Source organism: Eptatretus burgeri, chromosome 8 (assembly GCF_056783735.1).
Source record: "Eptatretus burgeri isolate ZD-2024b chromosome 8, Ebu_testis_v1, whole genome shotgun sequence".
Classification (NCBI taxonomy): domain Eukaryota; kingdom Metazoa; phylum Chordata; class Myxini; order Myxiniformes; family Myxinidae; genus Eptatretus; species Eptatretus burgeri.
This window is the reverse complement of record NC_140968.1, coordinates 12,496,774-12,524,273: the sequence shown is the minus strand read 5'-3', so window position 1 is coordinate 12,524,273 and position 27,500 is coordinate 12,496,774. Positions and strand designations below refer to the sequence as shown.

The 27,500-nt window shown below is 45.0% G+C and overlaps 1 protein-coding gene across 4 annotated transcripts in view; it reads left to right on the top strand.

Moving 5' to 3' along the window:
- The window catches only part of LOC147021121 (uncharacterized), a 256,076-nt gene that overhangs the window by 153,030 nt on the left and 75,546 nt on the right, over positions 1-27,500 (top strand). For 3 of the 4 annotated variants that reach the window (XM_085890889.1, XM_085890888.1, XM_085890890.1), the window contains 2 exons: positions 10,681-11,042; positions 11,348-11,536. In XM_085890889.1, the coding sequence (XP_085747015.1) occupies positions 10,681-11,042; positions 11,348-11,536 (551 nt within the window). Of the gene's footprint in view, positions 1-6,703; positions 7,185-10,680; positions 11,043-11,347; positions 11,537-27,500 lie in introns of those variants that run through there. The other variant, XM_085890887.1, reaches the window with a different exon arrangement.

The window sequence follows — 27,500 nt, the reverse complement described above, 5'->3', positions numbered from 1 at the left end:
TAGTCAGTAGGAGTAAGACGGAGTACATGTGCGTAAATGAGAGGGAGGGTGGTGGTATGGTGCGGTTGCAAGGAGTTGAGGTGGGGAAGGTGGATTGGTTTAAATACTTGGGATCAACTGTCCAAAGTAACGGAGAGTGTGGGAGAGAAGTGAAAAAGAGAGTGCAGGCAGGATGGAGTGGGTGGAGAAGAGTTGCAGGAGTGATTTGTGACAGAAGGGTAGCTGCAAGAGTGAAGGGGAAAGTATACAAGACGGTAGTGAGACCAGCTATGTTGTATGGTTTGGAGGCGGTGGCGCTAACAAAAAGACAGGAAGCAGAGCTGGAGGTGGCAGAGTTAAAGATGCTGCGATTCTCGTTGGGAGTGACGAGGATGGATAGGATAAGGAATGAGTATATTAGAGGGACAGTGCAGGTAGGACGGTTTGGAGACAAAGTGAGAGAGGCAAGATTGAGATGGTTTGGACATGTGCACAGGAGGGAAGCGGAGTATATCGGGAGAAGGATGTTGAAGATGGAGCCGCCAGGCAGGAGGAGAAGAGGAAAGCCAAAGAAGAGGTTCATGGATGCGGTGAGGGCGGACATGCGGGTGGTTGGAGTGTCAATGGAAGATGTGGAGGATAGAGCGAAATGGAGACGGTTGGTCCGCTGTGGCGACCCCTACCGGGAGCTAGCCGAAAGAGGAAGAAGATGTTATGGTGTACCTGTGTTATATAAGGTGATCACGCTCGTGTCATCGGGATGCAAGTGGAGAGTTTCTTCTCTGGGATCTTTTTCTTTGAAACTATGACTCCCCACTCTCGATTTGTTAATCTAAGTCACAGTGGATGTTACAATCTGCACTCTCATCAAAAGTTACTTCCTATCAGTATTTGGTGTTTCAAACATTGCCAAACGTTAAAATTGATTCCATGCAGCTGACACTTCAACTTTGAACGGAGGAAAGTCTGATGGAGCCAAGTTCTGCCACAGAGTGCAAACGCATCACTTAAAACTTGGAGAATTTGCTCGATGAATGCTCACCAGGGATTCGCCCACATGGTCCTAAAAATTTGCTGGCCGGTTGTGCCTTCAGCTGTGACTCGATATTGTTGCCCTCGCGACGCTATGTGTAGGGTGTGCTCTCAAATGCTTGCACTGATTTCAAAATGCAGTTTACAAGAAACTGAATTTGCACTTTCATTTACTCGTGTAAAATAACAAGAACAGATTCAATATGAAATTATTAAGACCTATGCGTGGTGGATCTTATTATTCTTACCTTTTAAGATGGATTTAATTTCCTAAGAAGTGTGTGTGTGTGTGTGTGTGTGTGTGTGTGTGTGTGTGTGTGTGTGTGTGTGTGTGTGTGTGTGTGTGTCCATAAACAGGTAGCATTGCACTAAAAAGCAAGCTTTTATCCTGATGTTTGAGATTCTGATTCAGAGATAATTTCAAACCTGCAATCGATCGCATCCATAACATGGACAACAGTGGTGAACATGTCGAGATGTCTATCAACTTGTGATTTTTTTTTTCCACGTTATACACGAACATTCCACGTGACAAACCCATTGAGGCATTGGGCAGAGCAGCAGATGAAACATTTACCGGACGTAGTAAAGTGTACATTGCGGTCAATCAAAACAGAGCACTCTGGTGTGCACAAAGGAAAGTCCATCGACACGTACAGTGGGGTCCACAAGTCTGAGCCCACTTAAATCAGTGCCAAACTTCCTCAACCTTCAAACAAACTTTTCATAATAATGAAGAAATTTATTCATGCTTTCATTTATTAGAGATATATTTCCTGATTCTTTGTCTATGAGACAGAGAGAGAGAGAGAGCAAGAGAGAGCGCAAGAGCCAGAGCGAGAGCAAGAGACAGAGACCCTTTCTCTTTGTTTCTTATACATTTGTCAATTTTCAGTTGATAAACCCATTGTAAAGACCTTTGTTTCTCTTGTCAGTCTTACATTCACAAAACATGTTTCGGTTTATGTTCCTTTCTGGAAACATCAGCCAAATAAGCACATGCCGTGTGTTAATAAATGGGTTGTAGTTGTAAGATGTGCCGGGGCATGTCTCGGCCACAGTGTTTCAGACTTTGTCATGCTTAAATATTTGTGTGGCATTGAAAATATTCTATGCATGTTTCTGCGCATTTTGTGGCTAACAAAATATATAGATATATATATATATATATATATATATATATATATATATATATATATATATATATATATATATATATATATATATATATATATATATATATATATATATATACACACAAGGTGTGTTAGTGTGTGAACTGGATTCGTGGAATGATTGAAAAGCAGGGTGATGTCGTGTAGAAGAGAAACAATCGGGCACGCACGACAAGCAAGGCAATGAACAAACAGGGAAAGAAAGTTATTTTTTTTTTTGTTTTTTTTTGAAATTTGATCACAAGAGATTGAAAAAGATCACTCTTGAGGAAACGTATAAACGAACGATGTGTCAGGCAGCAGCATGATAAATGGTTTCACTTCCTTTCTTTCGGTCACTGTTCACCGTGAAATATTTTTGTTAACGGATGTTTATTTCCACGTCTGCATTTAACATGGTGACGGCACGCTTTGTCTCCCCAATGTCCCGGTTATGCACCGCAGTCATGCAATTGCTGCCAAAATGTAAAACGTACAACATTATGTTGACTTGACGCAATCTTTGATGGACAGACAAGATAGATTAATGTTTCAATCAGGGACTAGGTGAAGGTCGAGGTTGTGTTCCGTCCATAGTGTTGAGTTGTAAACATTGCTGGCTGAGAACCAACCCTGGATATGTCGCCATTCCATCGCACGGCGCAATCGATCAGGCCAGGAATTAGAAATTTGCTCACATTGGGGGTGCTCACATTGGGGGTGTGTGGGGGAGGGTGAAGACAAATAATTAATCATAGTATTTTGTGTATGAAGTGTTTACATGGTGTGTAAATAAAAAACTATTTCAATTTCGGGGCAATTATTGTCACACATGCTACACATGCAATATTGCAAAATCTTCAGACAGGTGGGCAGCAGCCTCTTCTCTCTCTCTGTCTCTCTCTCTGTCTCTCTCTCTGTCTCTCTCTCTCTGTCTCTCTCTGTCTCTCTCTGTCTCTTTCTAAAATCACAAGATGGTCAAGCACTTGGAATGTGTCTTTCAATCCTAACAAATCTCACGTGCTCTTACTATGTCTCCCCAAAAAGACCATCTGGCAACCCCCCCCCCCCCTCAAATCAAACTCCTGGGTCTCACCATCAGCCATGATATTTCTTCGATGAACCACATTTGTAAGTTGGCCGCCAAAGCCAGTCGCCGACTCGGCATCCTGCATCATGCAAAGTCCTTACTTGGCACACCTGAACTCCTATCCACCGACAAGGACCTCATCCGCAGTTTGATGGAATACTGTTCTCCCCTCTGGGCTGATGCCCCTGCCTCACACCTTGCTGAGCTTGACGCCGTGTAAACCAAGGCCTACAAGATCATTGGAATATCCAGCAATTAAGCTGAGTCTATGGGCTTATGACTCCATCATCACCGATAGATCGGTGGTCTCTGTCTTCTTCTGCCTCCTTTCTGGTCTTGTGCCCTTTTCTCTTCCACATTCTCTTCCATCTCATTTTATCCTCCACTTAAAAAAAAATCTATCCTCCCCTATCCTATAAAAAAAACAAAAAAACACAGAGGACAAGGTCAAAAACTTATTTTAACTCCTCATACTTTTTATTCCCATTATTGATGCAAAGTTTAATTCCAAAAGTCCTAGCCGGCTCCGAGATATAGTTTGGGAATTGATACAGCTTGGAAATTGGTGGTGTTGGTAGTGCAAAAAGAAAAAAAAAACAAGACCTCCTCGGGGTTTAAGAAACTCTGTAGTACCATTATAGACTGGGGACACCAATTGTATAAATAAACCCAACAACAACAATAAACCTTGCCCTATGATCTCGGGGGGGGGGGGCGGGGGGGGAGGCTTAATAAGAAGAAAGTGTGTAGGTGTGTTTGTGTGTGTGTGTGAAAATTTCCTCACCTTAAATATAGCATTTACGAGTATGATTAATTAATATTGGCTGATTGAATTATGACAAAAAGTATTGTACCATTATTTATTATATTACTATAAGCATAAGTTATTCCGAATCATTGATTTCAATCCTCTCACTCCAGCTAGTCCACGATGGTGGTTGAATGTATAACTTGTGAGATGTTTCATTAAGAGATGGGTTCGAGGTTCATTGACGTGAATCCTCGTTAACAACTATGACATCATAATGGATGCATGAGTACTGTACAAACGATTAACACAATTTGTACTGTTTGCGCAATCACTTTGGTAGTTAGCTCGTCACAGACTTACCAGTTTAATTGCTCTCTTAAATATGCTGATGTGGTGTGAGGTTGAGGGACATTGAAGCCAAATGGGTGTAGACACACAAGGTAAGTTGTGGCTCGTGCTTGTTCCACCTGAACTGCAATACCGAGCATATGGTGAGCTGTTAACCATGCTAGTCAGGAGAAAACCAGTTAACAAGCTCGCATCCCTGTGGGCACTTACCTCCTTGGAATGACACTCCTGTGTCATCGATGACCATTCAGTGCTGTGTAGAGAAAACCATGTGGCTGGCAGCAAACAAATACGTCCCAACAAAAATGAGGAGGAGATTGGGATCATACTCTGTGCAGAGCGTTGGCGCTGCCTAAGCAGTTTCCTTGGCTATTGGGCACAATCCTGGACGGGTCGCCACTCCGACACAGGATACCAGCAAGCTGGTACTCATTTTGCCGACCTCAGAAGGATGACAGGCCGAGCTAACCCCACCTGGTATTAATTCAACAGCTGAGCGGGATTTGAACTCAGGACCCTAGCATCATCCAAAGCCTGCCACCCTAACCATTAAGCCAACACCAGGCATCAACAACAATGGTAAGCCCTCGATGGAGCGTCCACCTTTGACCTGACCTCGCACTTCCAAACAAGAATGACTGCACTGTGGTCACAATCTGCGACGAAATCTGGTAACAGGATGATTGGGAAACACTCATTTATTGCGCTATTTAAAGATTAACTCGACACCTCTCATCCATGTCAGCCTCCGCCACAGTTACAAGACCAGAAAACCAAGATGGCGGCCATATAATTTCGTCTGGGTGCATTGGTTAGTGGTTGGAGTCGAGTAACAAATGTGGGTGTCGTCTGGCGCAACAACAACAGCAACACCAACCACGCTGGGCTCCTGTGAACCTGCGAAGCGTCGCAGGAAAAATAAGAATGGACGCAGATTCCTAATAGGCTTTTACTTAAGTCTGTGCAGTCAGAACGTGTAGTGAAAATCAATTTTGTTTTTGAATGCGCACATCTTCATTGTGGAAGATCTTTACCTTGCCATGAGACAGAACTTTGCATTAAAGAGAACAAAAAGCTTCAGAAGTACTTCTTGTCTGAACAACACCACAAACTAGATTCCAGACTAACAAATAAGACGTTAAAAAAAATTGTCCAGCTGGATAATTCTGGAGATCATCCTCCATTGCCAAGCATATTTCACACATGAGGCAGAGGCAGTACAGTACATGGAAAAAGGAAACCGTTTTGATGACAAACTTAAAAACAACAAAAAAAACTTTCATTCCATAAAAGCAAAGACAATCCAACAGTACAGTTAGCATTTAGAGATGAGAAGGAATTGTAACGGGAGAGCAATGAGGACGGATGAGAGGAACGGATTGAAAACATCACAGCAATTTGTGACGAGGAAGGTGTTGCCTTAGCGGTTAGGGTGGCTGGTTTAAGCCATGTTGGCTGCTGAATTAACACCAGGTGGGGTTGACTCAGCCTATCATCCTTCCGAGGTTGGTGAAATGGGTACCAGTGTACCGGCACAGGGGCACAGCATTGGCGGCACGGTCATACTCCAACACAAATACACAATTATGGAAATACCAGACATGGTGTCATGCATTTAAAAGGATGGAGCACTGACAAACAACCACAAGTTGGTAACACGAGCACCAGCTTTGAAGGTCTCATGGCCTCCTGCATTGAGGTTCCTGCTAAAGGGAGCTTGTATTAATTTTAAAATAATTAATTAAAGGTAAGTGCAACGAGGTGAGGGTGAGAGTTTCTGCAGAGTTGTTGCTCAGGTGTACATTCTCCATTGTTTTGCTTGCAGTGGGTGAGGCCTGAGTTTAGTTAGGACGATGGGGAGGGTAATACCTTCGGGTGGTTGAGGGATGGGATGGGATAGACCTTTTGTCACTCAGCCAGTGAGGGGTTGGACAAAAGTGGCGTGATGTTTGGAACATCACTCAAACTGTTCTGGAGGATGGTCTTTAGGTAAAGATAAATAAATAAAATAACCACAGGCAGACTTATTTGTGTTGCCAGCTCAAACAGAGTAGCTCTTTGAATGTCACAGAAAGTTTCTTAATCACCAACTAACTTATACTAAGAGAGGTAAAAGTCAAAATTAAACTCTGCTAAATCATGGACAGGATTTTCATGAAATAAATCTGTTGCAACATTAATTCCTCGACTGATATTTTAACTTGATAGGCTGATGAACTTAATCCCTGCCTCACCCTCCACTTCTTCCTCCTCCTCCTCCTCCTCCTCCTCCTCCTTCTCCTCCCTCACTACCCACAACATAACACGATTGAAGGGAGGAGCATCGAGTGGGCATAAATGCAGCAGATATTACTTGGTAAGCACTACAAACCATGGACGAAAGCCTCTGTTAGTCCATTCATCACAAGGGGAGACATGACTCCGGTCTGCGCCGCCTCCAGCACACGCTCACTTCAAAAGGTCTCCCACCTGCAGTCCAGATTAGCTTCCAGTAGATCACCGTGGACCATGACCATCTGGAAAACTGTCTTCTTCAGTCTTATCTTGATTGGAATATTTGGGCCTGGCCCTGCTTCTGGATGGTTCTGGGAATCGAAAACGAAAACGACAACTTTGATCGCTCCACACTCCGCAACGGAATACGTGACTCGGAATGCCTTGCCCGATGGGAAGAACGCGGGAAACGTGGGTCTTGACAGAGGAGATGTTGTTTCCAACCGAAGCAAGGACGACGAAGGTTCTTCATCAGATCATTTGCCTCTAGATGAAGCAGATACGATGTCAGGAAAACCTCGCGCCGATACCTTCAGCAACGGTTCCGACGCACCAGGTTGGGCATTGGGGAAAATGTCAATCACAATGGCACGAAGTCATGGATCGCCTCGATAAGGAACATAACACAGCGGATAGAGCAAGTGTTATTTTGATTGCAATATTTCTGTACATTATTCAAGAGTTTGCAGATAGATGTGTTAAATTGTGGATATATTCAAGTGTAGACACGTCTAACAGGCAATAGAATTGTGAGAGCTGTGCACTTGACATTTGGCAAATCCACCTTGAGACGTGTTTTGACTCCGCACTAAGGATGATCTTGTTATTTGAATACCAGATGTCTTCAATGCATTGCAGTTATTCGCTTCTCAATGCCCAGACATTACCCATGCATAGTCTTGTCCGTTAGGAGAGGTTTGTGTTTGCGTGTATGTGTTTGGCTGTGCCTCACTTGGCTGCACCTGGATGGGTTTGAGGGTTGTGGAGTAGCGGCTGAAACCCGAATCCTATCCAGGTTCCTCCTGTTGACTCCGTCTTTGCTCTTTACCTGTTTGGATTCCTTCTGATGACTCTAATGCAGTATTTGGTCTTCCGTTTGATTCGTGCAGGTAGGCTCTGTGTTGCCATGTTTTGTCTGCCAGACATTTATTTGAATCTCCCAATAATTTATGGTTGGAATTTTGTGCAAGAGCGGTGCTTTGTGCTTGGGCGATCTTTTGGTTTGGTGTTCCGCTGTGCCACGATTGTGTGTATCGGGATAAACTCATGGGAGCGTTGGCTGGTCATGATGCTTCATGTTCCGCACGGAATTTGTCCTGAACTTTTCACCGATGATGCATGTCCGCTGTTGGCAATGCTGCATGGCATTTCAATCAGAATGGCAAAGGGTCACAGGCTTGCCTTGCGCACCATCGAGCATCTCTGACGGACAACACAGAGGCTCACAGTGTGTTTTGGCAACATGAGAAGATGCTAGGCCCTGGCTGGGTGCTTTAAATTCGACCTGAACTTTTGTTTTTATTTCTAACTTAGCTTGAATTCATTTCACTAAATACATTCTGACAATCAATACTCTTCAAGGTATTCTCCAGGTTTGATCATCACATCGCACGACGACGTTTTCCTATGTCCTCTCCGTGTGTATAGGTGAAATCAATGGGACATTGATCGAGGCACATGGTAAACGGAATCGCTGCTCACCTCCATTCATTAGTTCCTCTTTTTGCCCACCTGTGGAATCAACTTTCACATTCTCTTCAATCTCATTGTTCCCTCCAGGTCTTCAAGACAGCTGCTCACCACCACCTCAGATTACCCCCCCCCCATCCAAAACCATGATCTTTTCTACCCCCTTTTAACCCTCCCCAAGCCCACCATTACTCAAGCTTTTAACTTCCTGAGAGTTTGCTTCTGTATCCATCTTGTCCACCCCATGTGTCCTCCCCTACCCCTCATTCCTCCCCACAACCCATTATTTGTCCAAGTCTCCCTCTATTTTGTCCCTCAACCCTGCTGTTGGTGCCCCCCCCTCTATTTCTGCTTTTTTAATTTTTCTGTTGCATCCTCATCCATTCTTTGTTCAACGTTTACCCTCCAGCACCTTTTTTTTGCTCCGATGAAGGGTTTATGCCTGAAATGTCAGCTTCTCCTTACTTCCCACAGCAACGTTCAGTTGATTTTGTGCATTGGTCCATCTGTCTTCCGAGGCAGATACAAGAGGCGATCCTTCTCCAAGAAGACTACCGGTAGTTCTTCATTCCACAATGATATGTGACGTTTGAATAGCCGGCGCAGGACATCGTTCTTTATTGTCTCGTTTGTCAATAACTTGATTGTCGTTCCAAGTCTCCTTGTTCATAAAAAAGTAACTACCTATTCCTTAGGTGGTCTTATGAAGGAGGAGGTCCCTGATGAGCAATATTCATCCTGGGGATGCTTCTGAAATTTGTAAAATCGTCTGAATTTTAACTTGTGCAGACGACCATCGACGTTTTTGACGGCATTGCTGTTTCTGTTGACAAGAAGTTTAATTTTCCCGTTGTTGCACCTTCTCGGTGATGTCGATCGCCGCCGTCATGGTTTATGGCACGTCCATCGAAGCAGAAAACGCTTGATTATGGGGACCAGTTAACGATGCTGCACACTAGAGAGGAATTGCTCAGCCTGAAATTTGAAGCGCACTCTCAAAGTTAGAATTTTTGGGGGGATTTTTTTTCTTTTCTTTACAAGATTAAAGGGTTTTGGACATCTTTTGTAGGATTTGATCGTACTCATTTGTGGTGCGTCGTTATCGGCCTTTACAAACCAATGGTGCACCAGTTGAAGCTTCCTTTGTTACCTCCATCACTGAAGGTGGGCGGAGCTTAAGTTTTCACCCCTGTCTGTCTGTCTGTCGTTTGTCTGTGTGCAGGATATCTCAAAAAGTTGTGGACAGATTCAGACGAAGTTTGGTGGAAGAGTTGGGTGTATGACAAGAACAAGCCGATTAGATTTTGGTTCAGATCCGGATGCAGATCCGACCTATCATTGGATACAAGATGTAAACTTAAGCCTGACAGAGGTATGCACTCTTCCGAGTGCCGTTCTAGCTACGCGATTGAACAGAGATGGATGCAATCTCCAAAGGCCATTGGTTGTTAAAATCGACAAGAAGGTTTGAATCTCAAATGCGAGCGACCGACCATTCATTCCGGTCACCGTTTGAAGTGATTTTTTTTTGTCTCCACTAGACCGAGGATTATGGAAGAGCAAGGTTGAACTGACAGTGGGGAAGCTGGGCAACAATTGCATGTAACGAGGAAAGGAATGAATGAACAAACAGGAAAAAAAGGAGAGGGGAGAGAGAGAGAGGAGAGGGGGAGGGGAGGAGAGAGAGAGGGGAGGAGAGAGAGAGGGGAGGGGGAGAGAGTGATAGGGGAGGGGAGAGAGAGAGGGGAGGGGGGAGAGAGAGAGAGGAGGGGGAGAGAGAGAGAGAGGGAGGGAGAGAGAGAGAGAGAGAGGGGAGGGAGAGAGAGAGGGGGGGGGAGAGAGAGAGGGGGAGGGGGGGGGGAGAGAGGGCTTTGTAGAGACAGTTATGGCTGCAATTTGTCCAAGGTGCTGGTGCCAATCGTATGTTCTTCGCGAAAGACACGATGAGATGTTCATTGTTCATCAGCAACCCGATGTTAATGGCAGACGAGTCGCTGGATAAATATCCGGTCTGACATACAGTACATACACCTGAAATTCCTCACCTGCGAAGCAACCATCTACAGTTTATCATCCTGTCGGGAATTGAATCCAGGCTGGACAGCTCAAAGGCAATATCTACCTCTGGACTAACCTGTCGGACAATACTGGATATGTTGTACTGGTCAAATTGTGCTGACGTGTGTGTGTGTGCGTGCGTGCGTGCGTGTGTTGATTTGCACCAGTTAAAGGGTACAGGTACATATTTCTGGAGGGTAAGGAATGTCATTCTCAGCTTAATCTGTGCTTTAGCCTCAAAACTTAACGTTTGTTTCCCCGCTTTCTCTCCACCACCCCACCCCAACCCTCAAATTTTCCTGCAGTTGATGCGATTGCCCATTATGACCTGACTCGTGTTCTTCAAGTGCCTTTCCCAAAAGGAGTAACCGTGGTAACGGGATACAATAGACTACCGGCATACCATTTCTCGTCCGGTGCAACAGTAATCGGTGACATCCACGATCTGATACCTTCGCCATTTCCTCAACACTTCTCGCTGCTTGCCACTCTGCAACCCAATGACCCACGTGGTGGAGTGGTTTTTGCCATCACCGACCGACAACAGAAAAAGGTGCTGCTTGGGTTGAAACTTGCTCCTGAGGAGTTCGGAGGCGGCTGGCAAAGCATCATCCTCCTCTTCTCTCACCCTGATGCTGATGAAACGGAGGAGGCAGCCATTTTTAGGGTAAGAGTGCTGGAACAATAATGTACAGACCATAATGAAGATTTTTTTTAATTTTTTTTTTTTTTAATATAAAGTGCATCATGATGCAGTGTTCCAGGTTTCTGCCCATTGGTGAATGACCAACAGACTGGTGGGATGGCCTAGAGTAAGCACACCTGCCTCTGAGCTGTCTCGTCTGGGTTCAAATCTCTATGCAGCTAGAAACTGTCATCCTGGTGTCTCGCAGGCGGGGTGATGCATCATTGTGTATGTTTCTTTGTTTTATTGTGCTTGCGTTGCAATTGAACCCTGACCTTTGCCGGCAGGTCAAAGCTCTGACAGGCCAATGGTGGCAGATTGCCATCAGCATTGAGGGAACAACTGCCACACTTTTCTTGAACTGCAAGTTTGCGGGGAAGACGAGGTTTAAGCGGCCGATCGGTGACCTAAGATTTCCTCTCGATGCCACCATCCTCCTGGGTCACGCAGGCCGCACCGACCCAACCTTCTTTCTGGTGAGATGGTCACTGTTCAGGTGCCATGTTCTCTGTAACTGCATCCTTCCCTCATAAAATGATTGTTTCCAAATGGAACCTTGGGTCATGACCTAAGATTTCCTCTCGATGCCACCATCCTCCTGGGTCACGCAGGCCGCACCGACCCAACCTTCTTTCTGGTGAGATGGTCACTGTTCAGGTGCCATGTTCTCTGTAACTGCATCCTTCCCTCATAAAATGATTGTTTCCAAATGGAACCTTGGGTCATGAACTCTTGCTCACCCAGATGTCGGAAGTTGAATTTAAAAAAAAAAAAATCTATTTTATTTCATGACTGTTTAAGATCGTAGCTCGCAATGTGATTGTTATCCTTATTAACTAAATAACTGTGAAACTTTTTTTTTTTTTTTAAGTGAATTATCATTGTTACCAACCGAATTATATTTGTACAATTAGGTTAAGGCAGTTGGGATTATCCATTGTTCAAAAGGAAGGCACAACCAATCAACAATTTGTCTGAAACGCGACTCGACTGATTTAACATCAAACGGGAAAGAGTGGACATTGCAGCGAAACTGGTGTCGTCCCGAAGGACCAGACTCAGTGCCACCTTCGATTAACTCCCAGGATGCCGAGCAAGGGCGTTACATGCTCGCGGTGTGAGGATGGTTTTCCAATTAATTAATTAATTAATTAATTATTTGGGTTCGCCCGCCAAAGTTGTGTCGCTCGTATTCCCCAATGAATAACCTCATTAACGATGGAGCTGCCGAACGAATTTATTGATAAAAGGATGAGGACCGAGCCCAACGACTCCATTCATGACCAACATTTTGACCATTTAAGTTCATAACCTCTCCTAACAGCGGGTCCACACTTGCACACGTGTCCAAAAGGTAACTCAACTGGATAGCAGTGCAGTGCAACGTTATCGCTGGTGCATCACGTTGGGCAGATATTGGCCTTAATCTCACATTAGCAGACATGTATTACCACAATGAAGCATTGGACTTGGCATTTAAAATTAAGAAATGGGTTATACTAGCAGGGGCTACCCGTGGGGGGGGGGGGGTACCCGGTGCTACTTGGCTGGGTGAGGTTTTCCCGGCGGTGGCTTCGGTACATGTTGGACATTGAAAAGCTATGGAGTTATTGGCCTCATGGTGGTTACCTTTCACCCGGGGGCTTGCACCACACTACTTGACCCAACATCCCATTGACACACTTTATATCACGGCCTTAAATGGCCTCTAAACAGACTTAAATGCAAACCTGTGGTCGCTTCAAACCTTGCCAAGATTCTGAAGCACCTATACCCAAAACGTTGAGCCTCTCCGTGCTACGGTTCGGCCATGAAATTATTTAATACATGGTGCATATTTATTTCTCAACATAATCACCACTGTGGTCCACACATTCGTGTCAATGTACAAGTAGTTTGATGTGATGCCATTATGGTAGAACTGTGGGTCCTGCTGACTGAACCAGCGCTTCGCAGCAGCCTTGATATCGTCGTCGGAAGGAAAACGTTCTCCACGAAGGTGTTCCTCAAATTTGGAGAAAGAGATGAAAATCTGACGGAGCCAAGTCAGGGCTGGCGATCCTCTTTAGCGGTACTCCACTTGACTGTCCCTTGCTCTCAGGATCGTAATAGCGCACCCAACTCTCAAATCCAGTCATCTCTCCAGTGCACCGACAAGGTGGTGCTGAACTCTGCCATCTTGACGAACGTAGCACCGAGACATCGAACGTCAGAATTATGAAACTTCGCACACAGTGTTGGGAAGAACTCATGTTGCGGACTGCGCTTTGTTTTATTCGAATATCTTTCCCTGTTTTGGAGAGAAAGAACAGCAGGTACCCTCTAGGTGAGTCGAGTTTGCGCATTACTTGCTAAAAAAAAAGATATAGTCTGTATTTTTTAAGAAGACTACAGATGTGTTGTGTGGTGTGCACCTAAAAGGTTCTAGACGGTCTAAATGTCTAAAGGGTCCGTTTCATAGTTATGGTCTGAAGGGTTGAAAGGGTCTAATCTCTCAAGCTTGTAAAAAGCGTCTTAAAAAGGTTTATGTGATCTCGAGCTCTAAATGGTCAAGGGTCCAAGCTATCTACCATGTCCGAAAGTTGAAAGGGGGTCTAAATGGTGTTTAGGTCAAAGGGGTCTAAAGGGAGCCAATTGGGACTTAAGGGTTGTAATGGTCTTAAGGGTCTGTGGAGTCTAAAGGTTCTAGAGGTGTAAATGGGATAAATGGTCTTGAGTGTGAAGGAGTCTAAAGGTGTCTGAAGTGTCCAAAGGTTCTTCAAGATAAAGGGGTCTTCGAGGTCTATAAGGGTTTTACAGGTATAAGGGTTCTTGAAAGTCTTCGTGGGTCTTGAGGGATCTTGGGGTGTTCAGGAACTGAGGGGGGTCTTTAGGGTCTTGATGGTCTTAAGGATCTTAATGGTCCTGCGGGTCTTCGAAGTCTTCAAGGGTCTTGTGGGTCTTAAGGGTCTTAACTCTAACTGCACTGGGGGGCCTGGGAGCCCCCCCCCCCACCGACATATTTTGCAATTTCAAATTCTCCTCTCATGACATTTTTCTCCAGCGTCTTGCACACATTTCGATACCATCCACGTCCAAATCGAACTTACCGTTCAGGTGTCACCTGACAATTAGTCGTCACTGTCCTAAAAACAAGCTCAAATGAGCTAAGATCCTCATCCTCTTAATGATGACGTCATAAAAACCAATTTGACGTCATTGTGGTGTTTCAGGTTTGCGATAAATTATTTGTGCTAATGACCGGCTTGATTCCCGCAAACAAAATTCAAACAGCTTGCCTAGTTTCGGAGATAATGGTATAGGCCATTTCCATTAGCGGCGATATTATGACGTCAACTTTTTTCTCGGAAGAATTTCCAAAATCGGAGATGGTTACTGCCTGCGCGTGGGCTTTCTGCATATACATGGCAAGTTTCACGAAGATCCGATGAAAACTCTGGGTTGTGAAAGAAAAAAATGTCAAAAAATAGGAATGACGTCATAAAAAATTGGATATGACGTCATAGTGATGTATCATATGCGCGCTAATTAATCTCTGCTAATGCCCTGTTCGATTCCTGCAAACAGAATTCAAAAAGCTTGTCTAGTTTCGGAGATAATTTTTTAGGCGATTTCCATTAGTGGAGATATTTTGACGTCATAACTTTTTTTTCTTGGAGGAGTTTTCAAAATCCGAGATGGTTACTGTCTGCGCAGGGTATTTTTACATGTATACGCCAAGTTTCAGGAAGTTTCGATGAAAACTGTAGGCTGTGAAACAAAAAAGTCCACAAGAACAACAACGTGAGTAAGACTTAGAGATCCTCCACGAGGATCTAAAAACAATAAAAGATGTAAAAATATAAAATGCTACAATTATTTTCTGTTCTCGTAATATATCGAGAAAAGACACTTACCAAATGAAGTTTTGGAGGGAATAGTCCTGGAAATGACTTTCCACTAGGTTGTCTTGACTCCACCCCAACTCACAGTGAAACCTCAGTTTCAAGATCGAACAGTATCACACATCATGAATGAGACCATTATTTACTAATCTCACTCATCCCTTATCAGTGTCTCGCTTGAAAGTGTAATTCAAAGGATTTCCTGTGTTCAAAGAAAGGAGCATCTACAGCCATTCACATCCAGCAGCCATTCATTTACACTTGTAGTTTGAGATCCATGGTCTTCAGTTCAGTGTAAATTGTTCTTTGACAGTTATTCATTCGAACAGGCGTATTTTTCACCCAAAAATTGTGGGTCTTAATGGTCTTTAGTAAAGGTATTGGGATCTTAAGGATCGAGGGTCTTAGGGTTTTTGGAGTCTCAAAGGGTGTTTGGGGATCTTGGGGGGGTCTTAAGGTTCTTGGGAGTCTTATGGATTTTAGGGGTCTTGATGGTCTGAGGGGTCTCAATTGTCTTCAGGATCGAAACAGTCTTCAGGTCTTTAGAGGTCTTCGGGGTGTCAAGGAGTCTAAAGGTATAGCGGCGTCTGGCACTCGCACACAGGTATTGCCCAAGTATTTTTTTGTGGGGGCCTAACATACTTCCCTCCACCCACTAAGGAATGGGGTTGGGGATTATTTAATGTTACCTTTCACAAAGCTACAAAGCCTTAGCCACGACAGAACGATATAAAAAACAAAATTCCCCCAAAATCCAACTTTTGTTTTCAATTTTGTTTTTTGGCCTAAAACACTCCCTTTGGCCGACAACACTCCCTGGCACTCACTAATGAACCTCTGAAAGTTTGACAGAGATTCTTTCAGCCATCTCTCAGAAAAATGGTGACACACACACACGGCTCTTATAGTACAGATGACTTTTCAACACACACTCGTATAAGCAACAGGAGAAATGAGGTGTGCCAGCCACCGTGGAAAGCAAGGAGAAGCTGACATTTCAGGCGTTAACCCGCTTTTGCTGCCACGAAGGGTTCATGTCTGAAACATCAGCCATTCCTTTCTTCCCACGACAGGAAGCACACCTCAATCCCCCCCCAAAAAAATCCAATTCCATTGGGACCACACTCCATACAGAGCATTTGTGCTGCCAAAGCAGTCCCGTGGGATATTGGCCACAATCCTGGACAGGTCACCACTCGAACACAGGATACTCAAATGGCTCAATCATCCCAGCAAGCTGGTGCTCATTTTGCCAAACTCAGAAGGCTCACAGGCTGAATCAACCTCACATGGTATTAATTCAATGGAAAGCACGATTTGAACTTAAGACCTGAAGATCCCAAACCCACCACCCTAACCATTATGCCAACACCAGACATGCACCTCAATCAACATCCTGTTAATTCCATCCATTGTTCTGCCTGTCAGCTGATCCAGATCAACACTAGTTCTTCATTCAGACATGTATGTGCATGCACACCTACACACACCATAATATATATATATATATATATATATATATATATATATATGTATATATATATATATATATATATATATGTATATATATATATATATATATATATATATATATATATATATATATATATATATATATATATATATATATATTTCTTCTTCTTTCGGCTCGCTCCCGATAGGGGTCGCCACAGCGGATCAACCGTCTCCATTTTTTGTTGTCCGCATAATGATTTGGCATAGTTTTTTTTACACCGGATGCCCTTCCTGACGCAACCCTGGTCGCCTCTTACGACACACAGGGATATGGTACACCTATTCTAACCGGGGCATACACCAGGCCCAGTACAACTGGTACTCATTTCGCCGACCTCGGAAGGATGGCAGGCTGAGTCAACCCCCTGGTGTTTTCGACTTGGTTTATATATACACGTATATATATATATATATATATATATATATATATATATATATATATATATATATATATATATATATATATATAAATTCAGTGTCCCAACGGAGCTTGAACTCAGGACCTTTTGGGTCCCAAGCCACTGCCCTAACCACTGCCCCAACACCAGGCTTGTGTGTGTATATATATATATATATGTATATATATATATATATATATATATATATATATATATATATATATATATATATATATATATATATATATATATATATATATATATATATATATATATATATATATACATATACATACATACATACATATACATACATACATATGTATACCCTTATGGCCTTATCCTCGCCGAAACAATCATTCGTTTTTTTTGTTTTTTTTTTATTTTATTTTATCACATGAGAGCACTGAGCGAAGTTGCACTCCATCTTCTGGATCATCGCTCTTGCCAAACACTCTTCCAGTGATCTGGGGAGGGGAAACAAAAGGTTCCACTAAAACAAAACACTTATACTTTACATTCCTACTCTAAGCCTTAACGACACTATTCACAGGATATTTACACTTGACCGCCTCCCCCAGTGGATGCTAATAGACCCAGCGTTACCTGGGGAGCCAATTTTCAAATTTGCTTGACCCAAAATTATGCGGACATCATGCCCTTGCTGCACATGTCAAGTTGTGCGGGATCGAGTGGGACTCATACATCTTCACAACACTCACACCATGGTCATCATCACATTTCTAGGTCATGGTCCTCATTTTAATCATGCAGGCTGAATCCCGTCGTGGCCGTGGGGTGGGTTACCACAAGATGATGGGGGCATCTCAGGTGCAACCATGCCCACAGGTAAGCTTTAATCCAATCCGGACGTTTCTCTGCCCCGCTCCCTTTGATTCCCTCCCCCCTGGTAGCCATCAGCTCTAATCCCGTACAACACTCTGGAAGGGGTCTCACTGGCTCCTCTGGCCTTCCTGGGTCGCCAAGGTCCTACCCGCCTTGGTCGCCCAACCAGACCCTCTCCCAGTTGCCTCCAGACACTGTCACCATTAGCCACCAGGTGGTGAATCTCCTTGAAGGGGGTCGCAATTCACGCTCACCGTGAGCTTCAGCAATCCCTGTGGACAAGCACATCATCCCCACCCACAAAACCCACATGACAACCCAACCCCATCGGCCTTACATGTGACACCTGCATTTCTAACACTTCACCGACCATGACCTTCCCTGTTACCACACCATGTCCAATAAAAAATCAACGTGTGCACCATACATTTCACATCTTAACTTGAAACAACTCACACAGCACTTCTCACCCGATCCACGCACCAGCCATTGGACAGCCACTCGTGCCCGCTTTGTTTCCAATTACCCACTGTCCCGATTGTCACTCTAAAACCCAGCAGAACTTACAAACCCATGCCAATTTTCCCACAATTCATTTTTTTCCACCAAAGGAGGGCACTTCGCCACAATCTCAGCAGCTGAGCATGGCTGTATATGCTCAGCCCAATCTAGTCTTCCCGACCCCCGACAGTGATTTCCGGACTCGACCTATGTAAGGGCACCTCGGATAGACCTGGCGGTTCAGCAGGAGGATTCATCCTCTGAAGCATTTGGGTAATGCCAATTTCTCCCAGCCCCCCTCCCTGATCCTGGATCTCCGCCTGTCGGATCGTCACCGATGGCCTCTCTGGAACCCGACCCGGCCGACTCCACGAGGCCAGCCTGGCCGCGCACTTGGCCGCTCGGTGCACGGTGGGTGGATCCTGTAGCTCCACTAGCGCTGGGACCTCAGGGTCAGGAAGAGCAGCTAAAAATTTCTCGAGTGCCAGTCTGTCCCATGCCTCCACTGTAAGGTCCCGATACACGATCCTGACTGATTGGTAAATGTCCTGTGCCAGCTCCTGCACTGTCTCACCCGGCTTTAATCTGCGGTGCTGGAGCTGGGCCCGCACCAGATCACAGTTCGCTGCAAACCCAAACCGACGGCTCAACGCCTCGCAAATGTGGGAGCTGGTCAACATCCCCTCCGCGATCACGTTTAACACATCTGCGGTTGGTCCCCGCAACGTTGCCACCAAATTCCCTGTACGTTCCTGCTCATTCCACCCGTTTAGTCGGGAAATACACTCAAATTGCGTCAGAAAAGCTTCAATGCTCCCTGACCCGTCGAAATTTACCAGGGGGATCACTTTTACGGTGGCCCGCTTCTCAGTTTCTCCCTTGTCCGAATCCAGCCCAGGGATCCAACACCCTTGTGGCTGCGTATCCAATTTCGGAGCCCACTGTGGCCAAAGATGTTTTGTGGTGAGGGTCTCATGGGTCAATTTTGCCTCCTGTTCCAAACGTTGAATGGACCGATTCACCTCCTCCCGCAGGATCTTCTGGGCCCGCACAACCTCCTCCAAGGCTCCGTCGCGAGTTTGTAGCTGCTCCTCAACCAACCCGGACACTCTACTTACAAAAGACGGCTCTACCAGGCCTTTATCCAAGACTTCATCTTGGCTCATAACTTTATCTTGTTCGTCCAAACGAGCCTCCAATCCTTTTACCTCCTCCGCCAAATTCATCCCTTGCTTCCTCAGCTCTCCCCACTCTTCAACTTGCAGCTGCATACGAGCATCCACACAGGCACGATGACGTTCCAGGCTTTCATCCACTTTATCAACCCGAATGTTCGTTGCATCAATTTTATCTACCAATTTTTTTCGTATATTTTCCCCCTCCAATGTAATTTCTACCTTTGTTTCCTCCAATCTATCCTCGAATTTACTTTGTATTTCTCCCAATTTAACATCCACACACTCCTGCATCTCAGTTTTCATTTTCTCCATCTTTTCCCCCAATTCATCCCTCATTAAATCAATCCGTGCACCCAACTGTTCCCCCATTACCCTCAATCGATCCGCCATCTCTGCCCCCTGTGCCGTCATTTCTGCCCTCTGTGTCACGAATTGATTTGCCATTTGTACCGTCATGTCCGCTATTAAACGTTCCAACAGTGTCTGGATCGTCATCGCACCGGTTTCCGGCGCTGCCGGCCCCGTTACGGGCGATGAAGCACGGTCCACACTCGGAATGGGGGAGGTTCCAACCCTACCCCCGTCTCTCCCTTCTTCCCCCGACTCGCTGCCAGACACGTGGCCTTCCTCCTCAAACATCTGCACATCCGCCATGGTGCAGAAGTCCCGTTTGCCACCAATTAATTTAAATTTGAAAAGTCCCGCCAAAATTTTCCCACGCTCGCGCGCTTTTCTGTAATAATTTTATATTCCAATTCGTGGCGAGATTTTAATCTTGGTATATTCTCCCGATACCAAATATAATTTAGAGGGGTTCGAACATCCAACACCCTGACACCAATGTGACGTCCACGGGACTTGAACAGTCCCGCCAACGTAGAATGAGCCGAAACGATGGAGGCGGTTTATTTATTTATAACCCAAACATGGCGGTTCTAATCGCTCTACCGCAAACGGGTGGTGGCATGAGTCGCTTTTCACTGAGTTGATGATGTTTATTTGTTTTTATTATTAACCAGAAATAACCAGACTCAGCAAGAAAAGGGATCCGGGGCGATTCGACGGGATGGTGTGGGATCGGGCGTGGGGAAAACACAGACAATTCCAATGAATATACAATTCTCAAACCCTCTAAGGCGCCAAGTACACACACACACACACACACACACACACACACACACACACACACACACACACACACACACACACACACACACACACACACACACACACACACACACACACAAAACGTAGCTATTTCTGGTGGTCAGGCTGGACCGTGGTGTGGACGCAACTGTCCCTGGATCAGCGTCGGACGAGCTGGCCTTGCTCTCGTCAGGGGGGGCAGGAGAAACCGTGGTGCTGTCGACCTCCTGGTCCTGGCCCAAGTCCGCTCACAGCCGCCAGGGAACCAGTTCTGGCGCCAAATTGCAAGCAGGAGAGGGAGGCAGGTCCGCCCGCCGTTCGACCCCGTACTCCGAGTCAGCAGAACCCCAGATCCAACCAAGGTGAGGCACGAGGCTCGGCAAGGCTCCAAGACACGATGAAGAACACGATCGAATCAGCACAACAACAAGTACGCTTCCCGCGCAACAGCCTCCACACCAAAAAAACACGATCTTTTCTCCCGATCTTCTTCCTCTTTCTTTTCGACCCCGAACAGAACCTTTTTATCCTCCCGTCCTCGTCACTTCCAATCGAGCCGTTTTATTGGCCCACCGCCGTCGCCTTCCGCCAATCGTGATTACGGGGCGGAGCCATCCGCAGCCCTGTCCTGTGACGTCACGGCCAGCCTCCAGGGACTACTAAAAGGGGTTTACGCAGACACACTTACCCTATCCCGTATCCCTATCTAATTACGTGACAATTATCATTTCCCCCTTGAAGAAATGAACATTTACTAGACAACTTATCACCACTGAATTGCTACTTATTACACCGAGATCCTGGTAAACTCGAACAGCATGGCATACCTAATTAAACATCCTAATTACCCTTTGAATGCATACCCCCCCTCAAACGTAACAATATATATATATATATATATATATATATATATATATATATATATATATATATATATATATATATATATATAGTTGCTAGCAAAAGTACCCATCCCTAATGATGAAAAGAAACAATTACATTTTTTTTAAACCAAATTAAAAAATATTATACCCAGGTACACACCTTGGGGTCCCCTAAGTATGCTTTAAAAGTTTCAAGTTACAAGGTGTCATCATCATGGAGCTATGGCACTGACAAACAGACACCCACACGCACTTACAGACAGGCTATTTTATTAGTTTCGGTAATTATTTATTAAATACATTATTTATTTATTTATTTCTACTTTTTGATAAACATAAATATTGTTGCGGGCTGGGGACCGGTGGCGAGAATGCCACTAGGTGGGGGAAGTTACGTCTTCTCCCACCGGACTCCCGGAATTGTAGGCCGTCGCTCACGGATAATTCCGTGACGCGGCGGGTCGCTTTGCCGACCGTGGACGCCAATACTTCAATCGCGTGGCGTAGGGTCTTTTTGTCTCGAATCAATTTACCTAATTAACTACGCGGTTTAGACTACCGGGGAACCATACCCTCGGTACGCATTCCCCGAACTGGATGACTTTACTAACTACCAACTATCTTTCCGGTTCGGATGCAGCCGAGCGGACCTGCCAGGAACGTACCGGCAAGAATGAACAGATTATCAGGGATAAAGACCTGGCTAAACTCAGATCCGAACCATGCTGGACCAATGAAGGAAAAGACAAAAGCGAACTGGGAACATTTCTACAATAATTTATTTACAATCAACTTACAAAAGAAGGACACAGAGCAGACTTACACGGGAATAAAACAGGCAAGATTTACAATGATCAAATAAAATCACTTATGCAGTTCTACTTAAAGATGGCGCCACACACTCAGACGAAAATAAACCCAGATGTATGGCAAAGGGACCCCCACAGCCAGAGAGGGAGGTGAGCTGAGGTCGCAATTCTTTCAGGTACCTGAACGTTGGAGGGAAGGGATGCTCCGTGGTGCGGCACCTGTCAATGGTCGTGCGGCTCGGTCCACGGCGGCACGCGTGGAGACCGTATCTGCGAAGGAGCCCGGATCGAGTAGAGCGGAGTCCGAGGCGGGGATCAGGGCTGCAGACAGGACCCAACGAGAGACCCGGTCAAGGTCGGGTCGAGGTCTTCCCAGCTCTCTCGCACTCAAAACGAACGCCCCCCAAAGAGCGCAACCACTCTATGACCTTCCTCCTTTCTTTCGCTACTAGCTGACGAACTGTCTCACTCCAACGCTCCACGCTCTCAGGGTTGCTTCGTAATTTATAGATCTCCCTCAGCGGGGAGGGGTCTTGGTGAAGCTGACGTCACTGTCCGCCCTGATTGGACGGGGCTTCCATGGGTCCGCCCTTTCTGGGCGGGGTTTCGGCCATTCCGGGAAGCCCGCCCACTCCACGCGTGTCCGGACTCACCAAAAAGGTACTGCCAAAGATTTTGCTTCGGAAGGCGAGAGGAAGATACTGTGGTACAAAATAAAAGGGGAGAAATGATTTATAAACCTAACTAAAAGCCATCGCAACACACCCCAGTGTCTCCCCACTAAACACAAGGTAGGGATCTATCTACACATATACTTAATGGAATAACTAACTTCGGGACAACTGTATGTTTGTATGCATACGGTTCCTAGAACCGTAACAATATCTTGTTGTATCTTGGAGTATTCTGAGTTCTTCTTTGGTCGAACTTTTTGAATGACCCCATATAAGACCCTTTCCTTGGTGAAGGTCTTGTCTTGAACCGGATTATGAAGCCAAACTTCGACTGAAATCCAGCTTTGCCACCAGCTGCTCACGAAGTTAAAGGGAAATCCATGGGGAAACAATGGTACGATCACAATGCAGCCTTGTTTGTGTGCGTCTGAGTGGGAGGGTTGTGTGTGTGGGGGGAAAGGGGGCTTGCAGGGAGAGGGGTGGGAACAGCACAGTTGAATCACATCTCATTGTTCATGCCCTTCGCTACACAGTCCAATTACATGAATTCCATCCCCGTCTGGAAGATGGGCGTGTTACCAATGGGACGTGTCGACGCATAAACAAAACAAGGACGAATTGATTCGATTTTGGTGAAGATCCGAATCCAGATCTGGATACGAGAATTATTTAATTTTTAAAGTGATTTTTCACCATTGAGAGATGGGGCCAAAAACGATGTCGTCCTGTATAGCATGATATTTCAAAAATGTATTGATTGGATCATGGATCAGGTATTATATGATATGTCCTCATGGATCAGGTATTACGTGGCGGAGGTATGCGCTCCACTGAGTGCCCTTCTAGTTTATTTTGTGCAATGCTTGAGATATGGCTGCTTCCAAAATATACAACAACAGGTATGAAGTGTTTGAAATGGCATTGGAAAGTGAACTAAAAGGTTATGACGTCACGCATTTTGTGAAAGTTATTTGTGAAACCTAATCTGGATGAACTCGCTCGTGCAGTTGAGCTACGATAGCCTTGCTTCAATTGCATTTGATAATAATCGCCACCAAGACATTCAATCCAAAACGTATTTGGGTTTTTATTGCAAGAACAATACACCTAAGGAAAGTTTTTATAGTTCACCGACGAAGTATCAGGTATGTGCGTTGTGCATTCTCAAAATCGTTATGGTGATGGATCGTTCTCCCCAACACAAACCACATAACACAAACAAAGGTTTCTGTTTTAAAAGCACGTCTTCCCGGAATGGGAGTTCAATGTGGCGGTTCCAACGGAAACATTTATTCCATAACAGCAGGAACGCTTTCGAAGGACTCGGAGGGGGCACACAAAATTATATACAGTAATACTTCTCGAAGCAATATAAAAATATGGAAAAATACAAGGAAGAGCACACAAACAACAACAACCACAACCAACAGGACAGCATCAACACCAACTACGTGTTATAAAAGGTCCTGTTATCATGTGTTTCACTTAATTTTAGGTCCTCATTGAGATTCACAGATAGATATACAATATGTTTGTGAAGTACAACATGTTGTCTTTTGATTTATCCCATCAGCGAAGCGACAGGTAGGTATGCCGAGTATAAATCGATTATACGTACTTTTAACAAATGTGGCTGAAATTGCTTCTATGCTGTTGGTGAACGAGGTTTCATGTAACTACATGTATGTATATATGTATATACATATATATATATATATATATATTTATTTATATATATTTGCGGTCTTGGGGCTCGAGCCTACTACGAGGGGGAAATCCCCGGTTTCTCTCAAACTGACCTGGACCTGAGGCCATCGGCAGCGAATAACTTTGCTCAATAACTCCCAGTTGCTTGATCTGAATCTCGATGAGCTGTGTCAAAGCGGAAACTCTGGCCAATTGATATTGGCACTTTGAGGAGGGTCACAGGCCTGTTTGCCACGTTACCTTGCTCAAGCGGAACGCCCAAGCTGGTCAGGAGATGTGCCGATCGGCGCCATGTGCCCGATTACCCAAAGTGGCAATCCAAACGCTGGTTGCTCAGATGCAGGCATGTTTCTGTATTGGATGCTAATCGCCCAAACCCAATCTGTCCTTTAACAGACGTGTTAGCTAATAAAACTTGCAATCAGGACACTCGAATCAATCTGAGACCAAGTGAATTTTTAATGGCGCATTTACAAGCAAAATTGGCAGGAATCCAAATAGAAGCAGTACAAGTCTTTATATTAACCCCAGACACGCTCTGAACAACGAACGATTGCTAAGTCCTGAATTACAAGACAGAGATACTGAAGGCTGTGCCCGACTGGATGCAGTGAGTCCGAGGTGGAGATATGGCCCCCGACAGAAAATAAAAGTTTGTCTGCAAGCAGGAGCTGGCATGAAGTGGGGGGGGGGTGGAGGGGGAGTGGGCGTGGTCTCCGATGGGAGTGTGGTGGAAGGCTCTAGCGGATGCGTGCGTGCTATGGAGAAACCCCCAAGGGATTCTGTGCACAGCTTCCCCCACAAAGTTCAGGCATCTCCTTGCCTGGTGTTGGCTTAGTGGTTCGGGTGGCGGCTTGGGATCCTAGGGTCCTGAGTTCAAGCCCCGTCGGCCACTGAATTAATACACCGGGGGTTGACTCAGCCTGTCATCCTTCCGAGGTCGGCGAAATGAGTACCAGTTCCAGTGTGTGTACTGGAAGAGGGGCACTGCATCAGCAACACAGTCGCGCCTCAAGAAATGATAGCTATCCCGGCAGCTAAGCTGCCATACGACCACCAGGCATCTCCTCCCCCCCTTCTGTTTGCACCCCACCTTTTATAGTTTTAGCCCCCATCTCAAGCTACGATGCTGCTAGCCCCAACCCGCTTGGCTGCCATTAACCCAGAACCCATTTTGTGGATGGGATATCCCTTATGACCTTTTACCCTGATTGGTGGTGTGCTTTCTCTCGTCATGGCAGCATTTTCCTGTCTTTACTTGTGCCAACGGCCTGTCGACTCGCTTGAAAGAACATGCAAAAAGACGCATTACAAAGGGATAAAACATGAAAAGGATGTGACGGAACAGCGGTTTTAGACCACACGTTGGGAGGGAAGACAATAGCTTTTTTTCACATTACGACGCATAATCCTGATATCATGATTAAATTTCCTCATGCTTATTCTAAACAGGCACAATGGGAAATAACTATTGCTATGCTATGCCAAGTTATCCCCTAAAAGACATTCCCACAACACTACATATGATTTTTCTTAACCTGCCACAAAAACTCATAGATACAACCTGTTGCTCCGATTTTAAAAGGATTATTGCTCAACAACAGCTTCACTTTGCTCCCCATCCCATCCGAGTTAGCATGCCTTTGTTAGCTTTCAGTTGATTAATACCGATTGACGAAGATACAGAAGCATAGTCTGATCAGGTTTTGCTTTTATACGATATCGCTTAAACATTGCACATATTTGTGGGCTTCACTTTACAAGCAAGGATGATCCATTGACGATTCATCTCAATCTGTAGTTGTAACAATTATTTGTCCACTTGTTGCCTGCAATCAGCTTAAGGGGATTTTTGTGAATGCAATTTTTTTTTTGAATGAATAAAATTAGTATAACGTTAACAATGTAATGCAAAATAATTTGCAGTCACGATGAAAGTCGTTAGGCTACGTTAGAGATAACATTCTGGTTTCTGGTCTGACCTCATCGAGCATCGGAAAGAAAGGCTGTTTGTTTTGGACACAGTGGCTCCGTTGATAATTCATGTGACATTTAGCCAATGGCTAACCAGATTCACATGATGGGATTAAAAAGCTGTTCACAGACTAGCACTTGTTGCATATACAGCTATCTTTGCTGTTTTCACCACTTACTGCTACATTTAAGCTACAACGTCATGGAGTCGGCCCACTGAGCCGTTGGAAGAATGACTTTCAAAGAATGTTCCTGGCTGCTTGTGTTGTTTTACAATGGCATTTGGTAGAAGCAAATATGACTGGGAATTATTTTTGTGTATGAAAATTGTCCAGCTGCTATCTGGCTCACTATCAAGACCAAAAAGACAGTCATTGGACAGTCGGAAAGGAATGGCTATTTCACCAGGTTGTACAAGTTAGAGGTGCAAGGAAAGACTCGTGCTTTTACAGCAACTCTTTAGCCAGAAGAGCCTTTTAAAAATTTTAATATCCTGGCTGCTTGCAGAACTGTTTTGTGTAGCACAGACAGGTTAATGTGTGGCAGGCTTTTCCTGTTTGTCAGTAGCTGGTGTGGCACTTGCTTCCTGGTACCCACTACAGTAATTTCGACTTTATATCTTGGAGGATTTGACCAGTTTACTCTGGGGAGGAGCTGCTGCTCCATACTGACGAGGGCCAACAAGCCTGAAACTTGTGTCCGTGGATGTTCCCTCTCCGGGGTGGACTGATCGATAAAATTGAGAATTAAATTATCCTCTTCCCAGTATTGGCTGTACTGCAATCCTACAGATATGTAGAGGCTGTAGCTCTGCTCAGCTCATACCTAATGATGGAACCTATGTAACTGTTTAGCCAGAAGACCCTTTTTAATATATATTCTCTCGATACAGTGTAAATGCAAGTTGCACAATTGTGTCTGAAC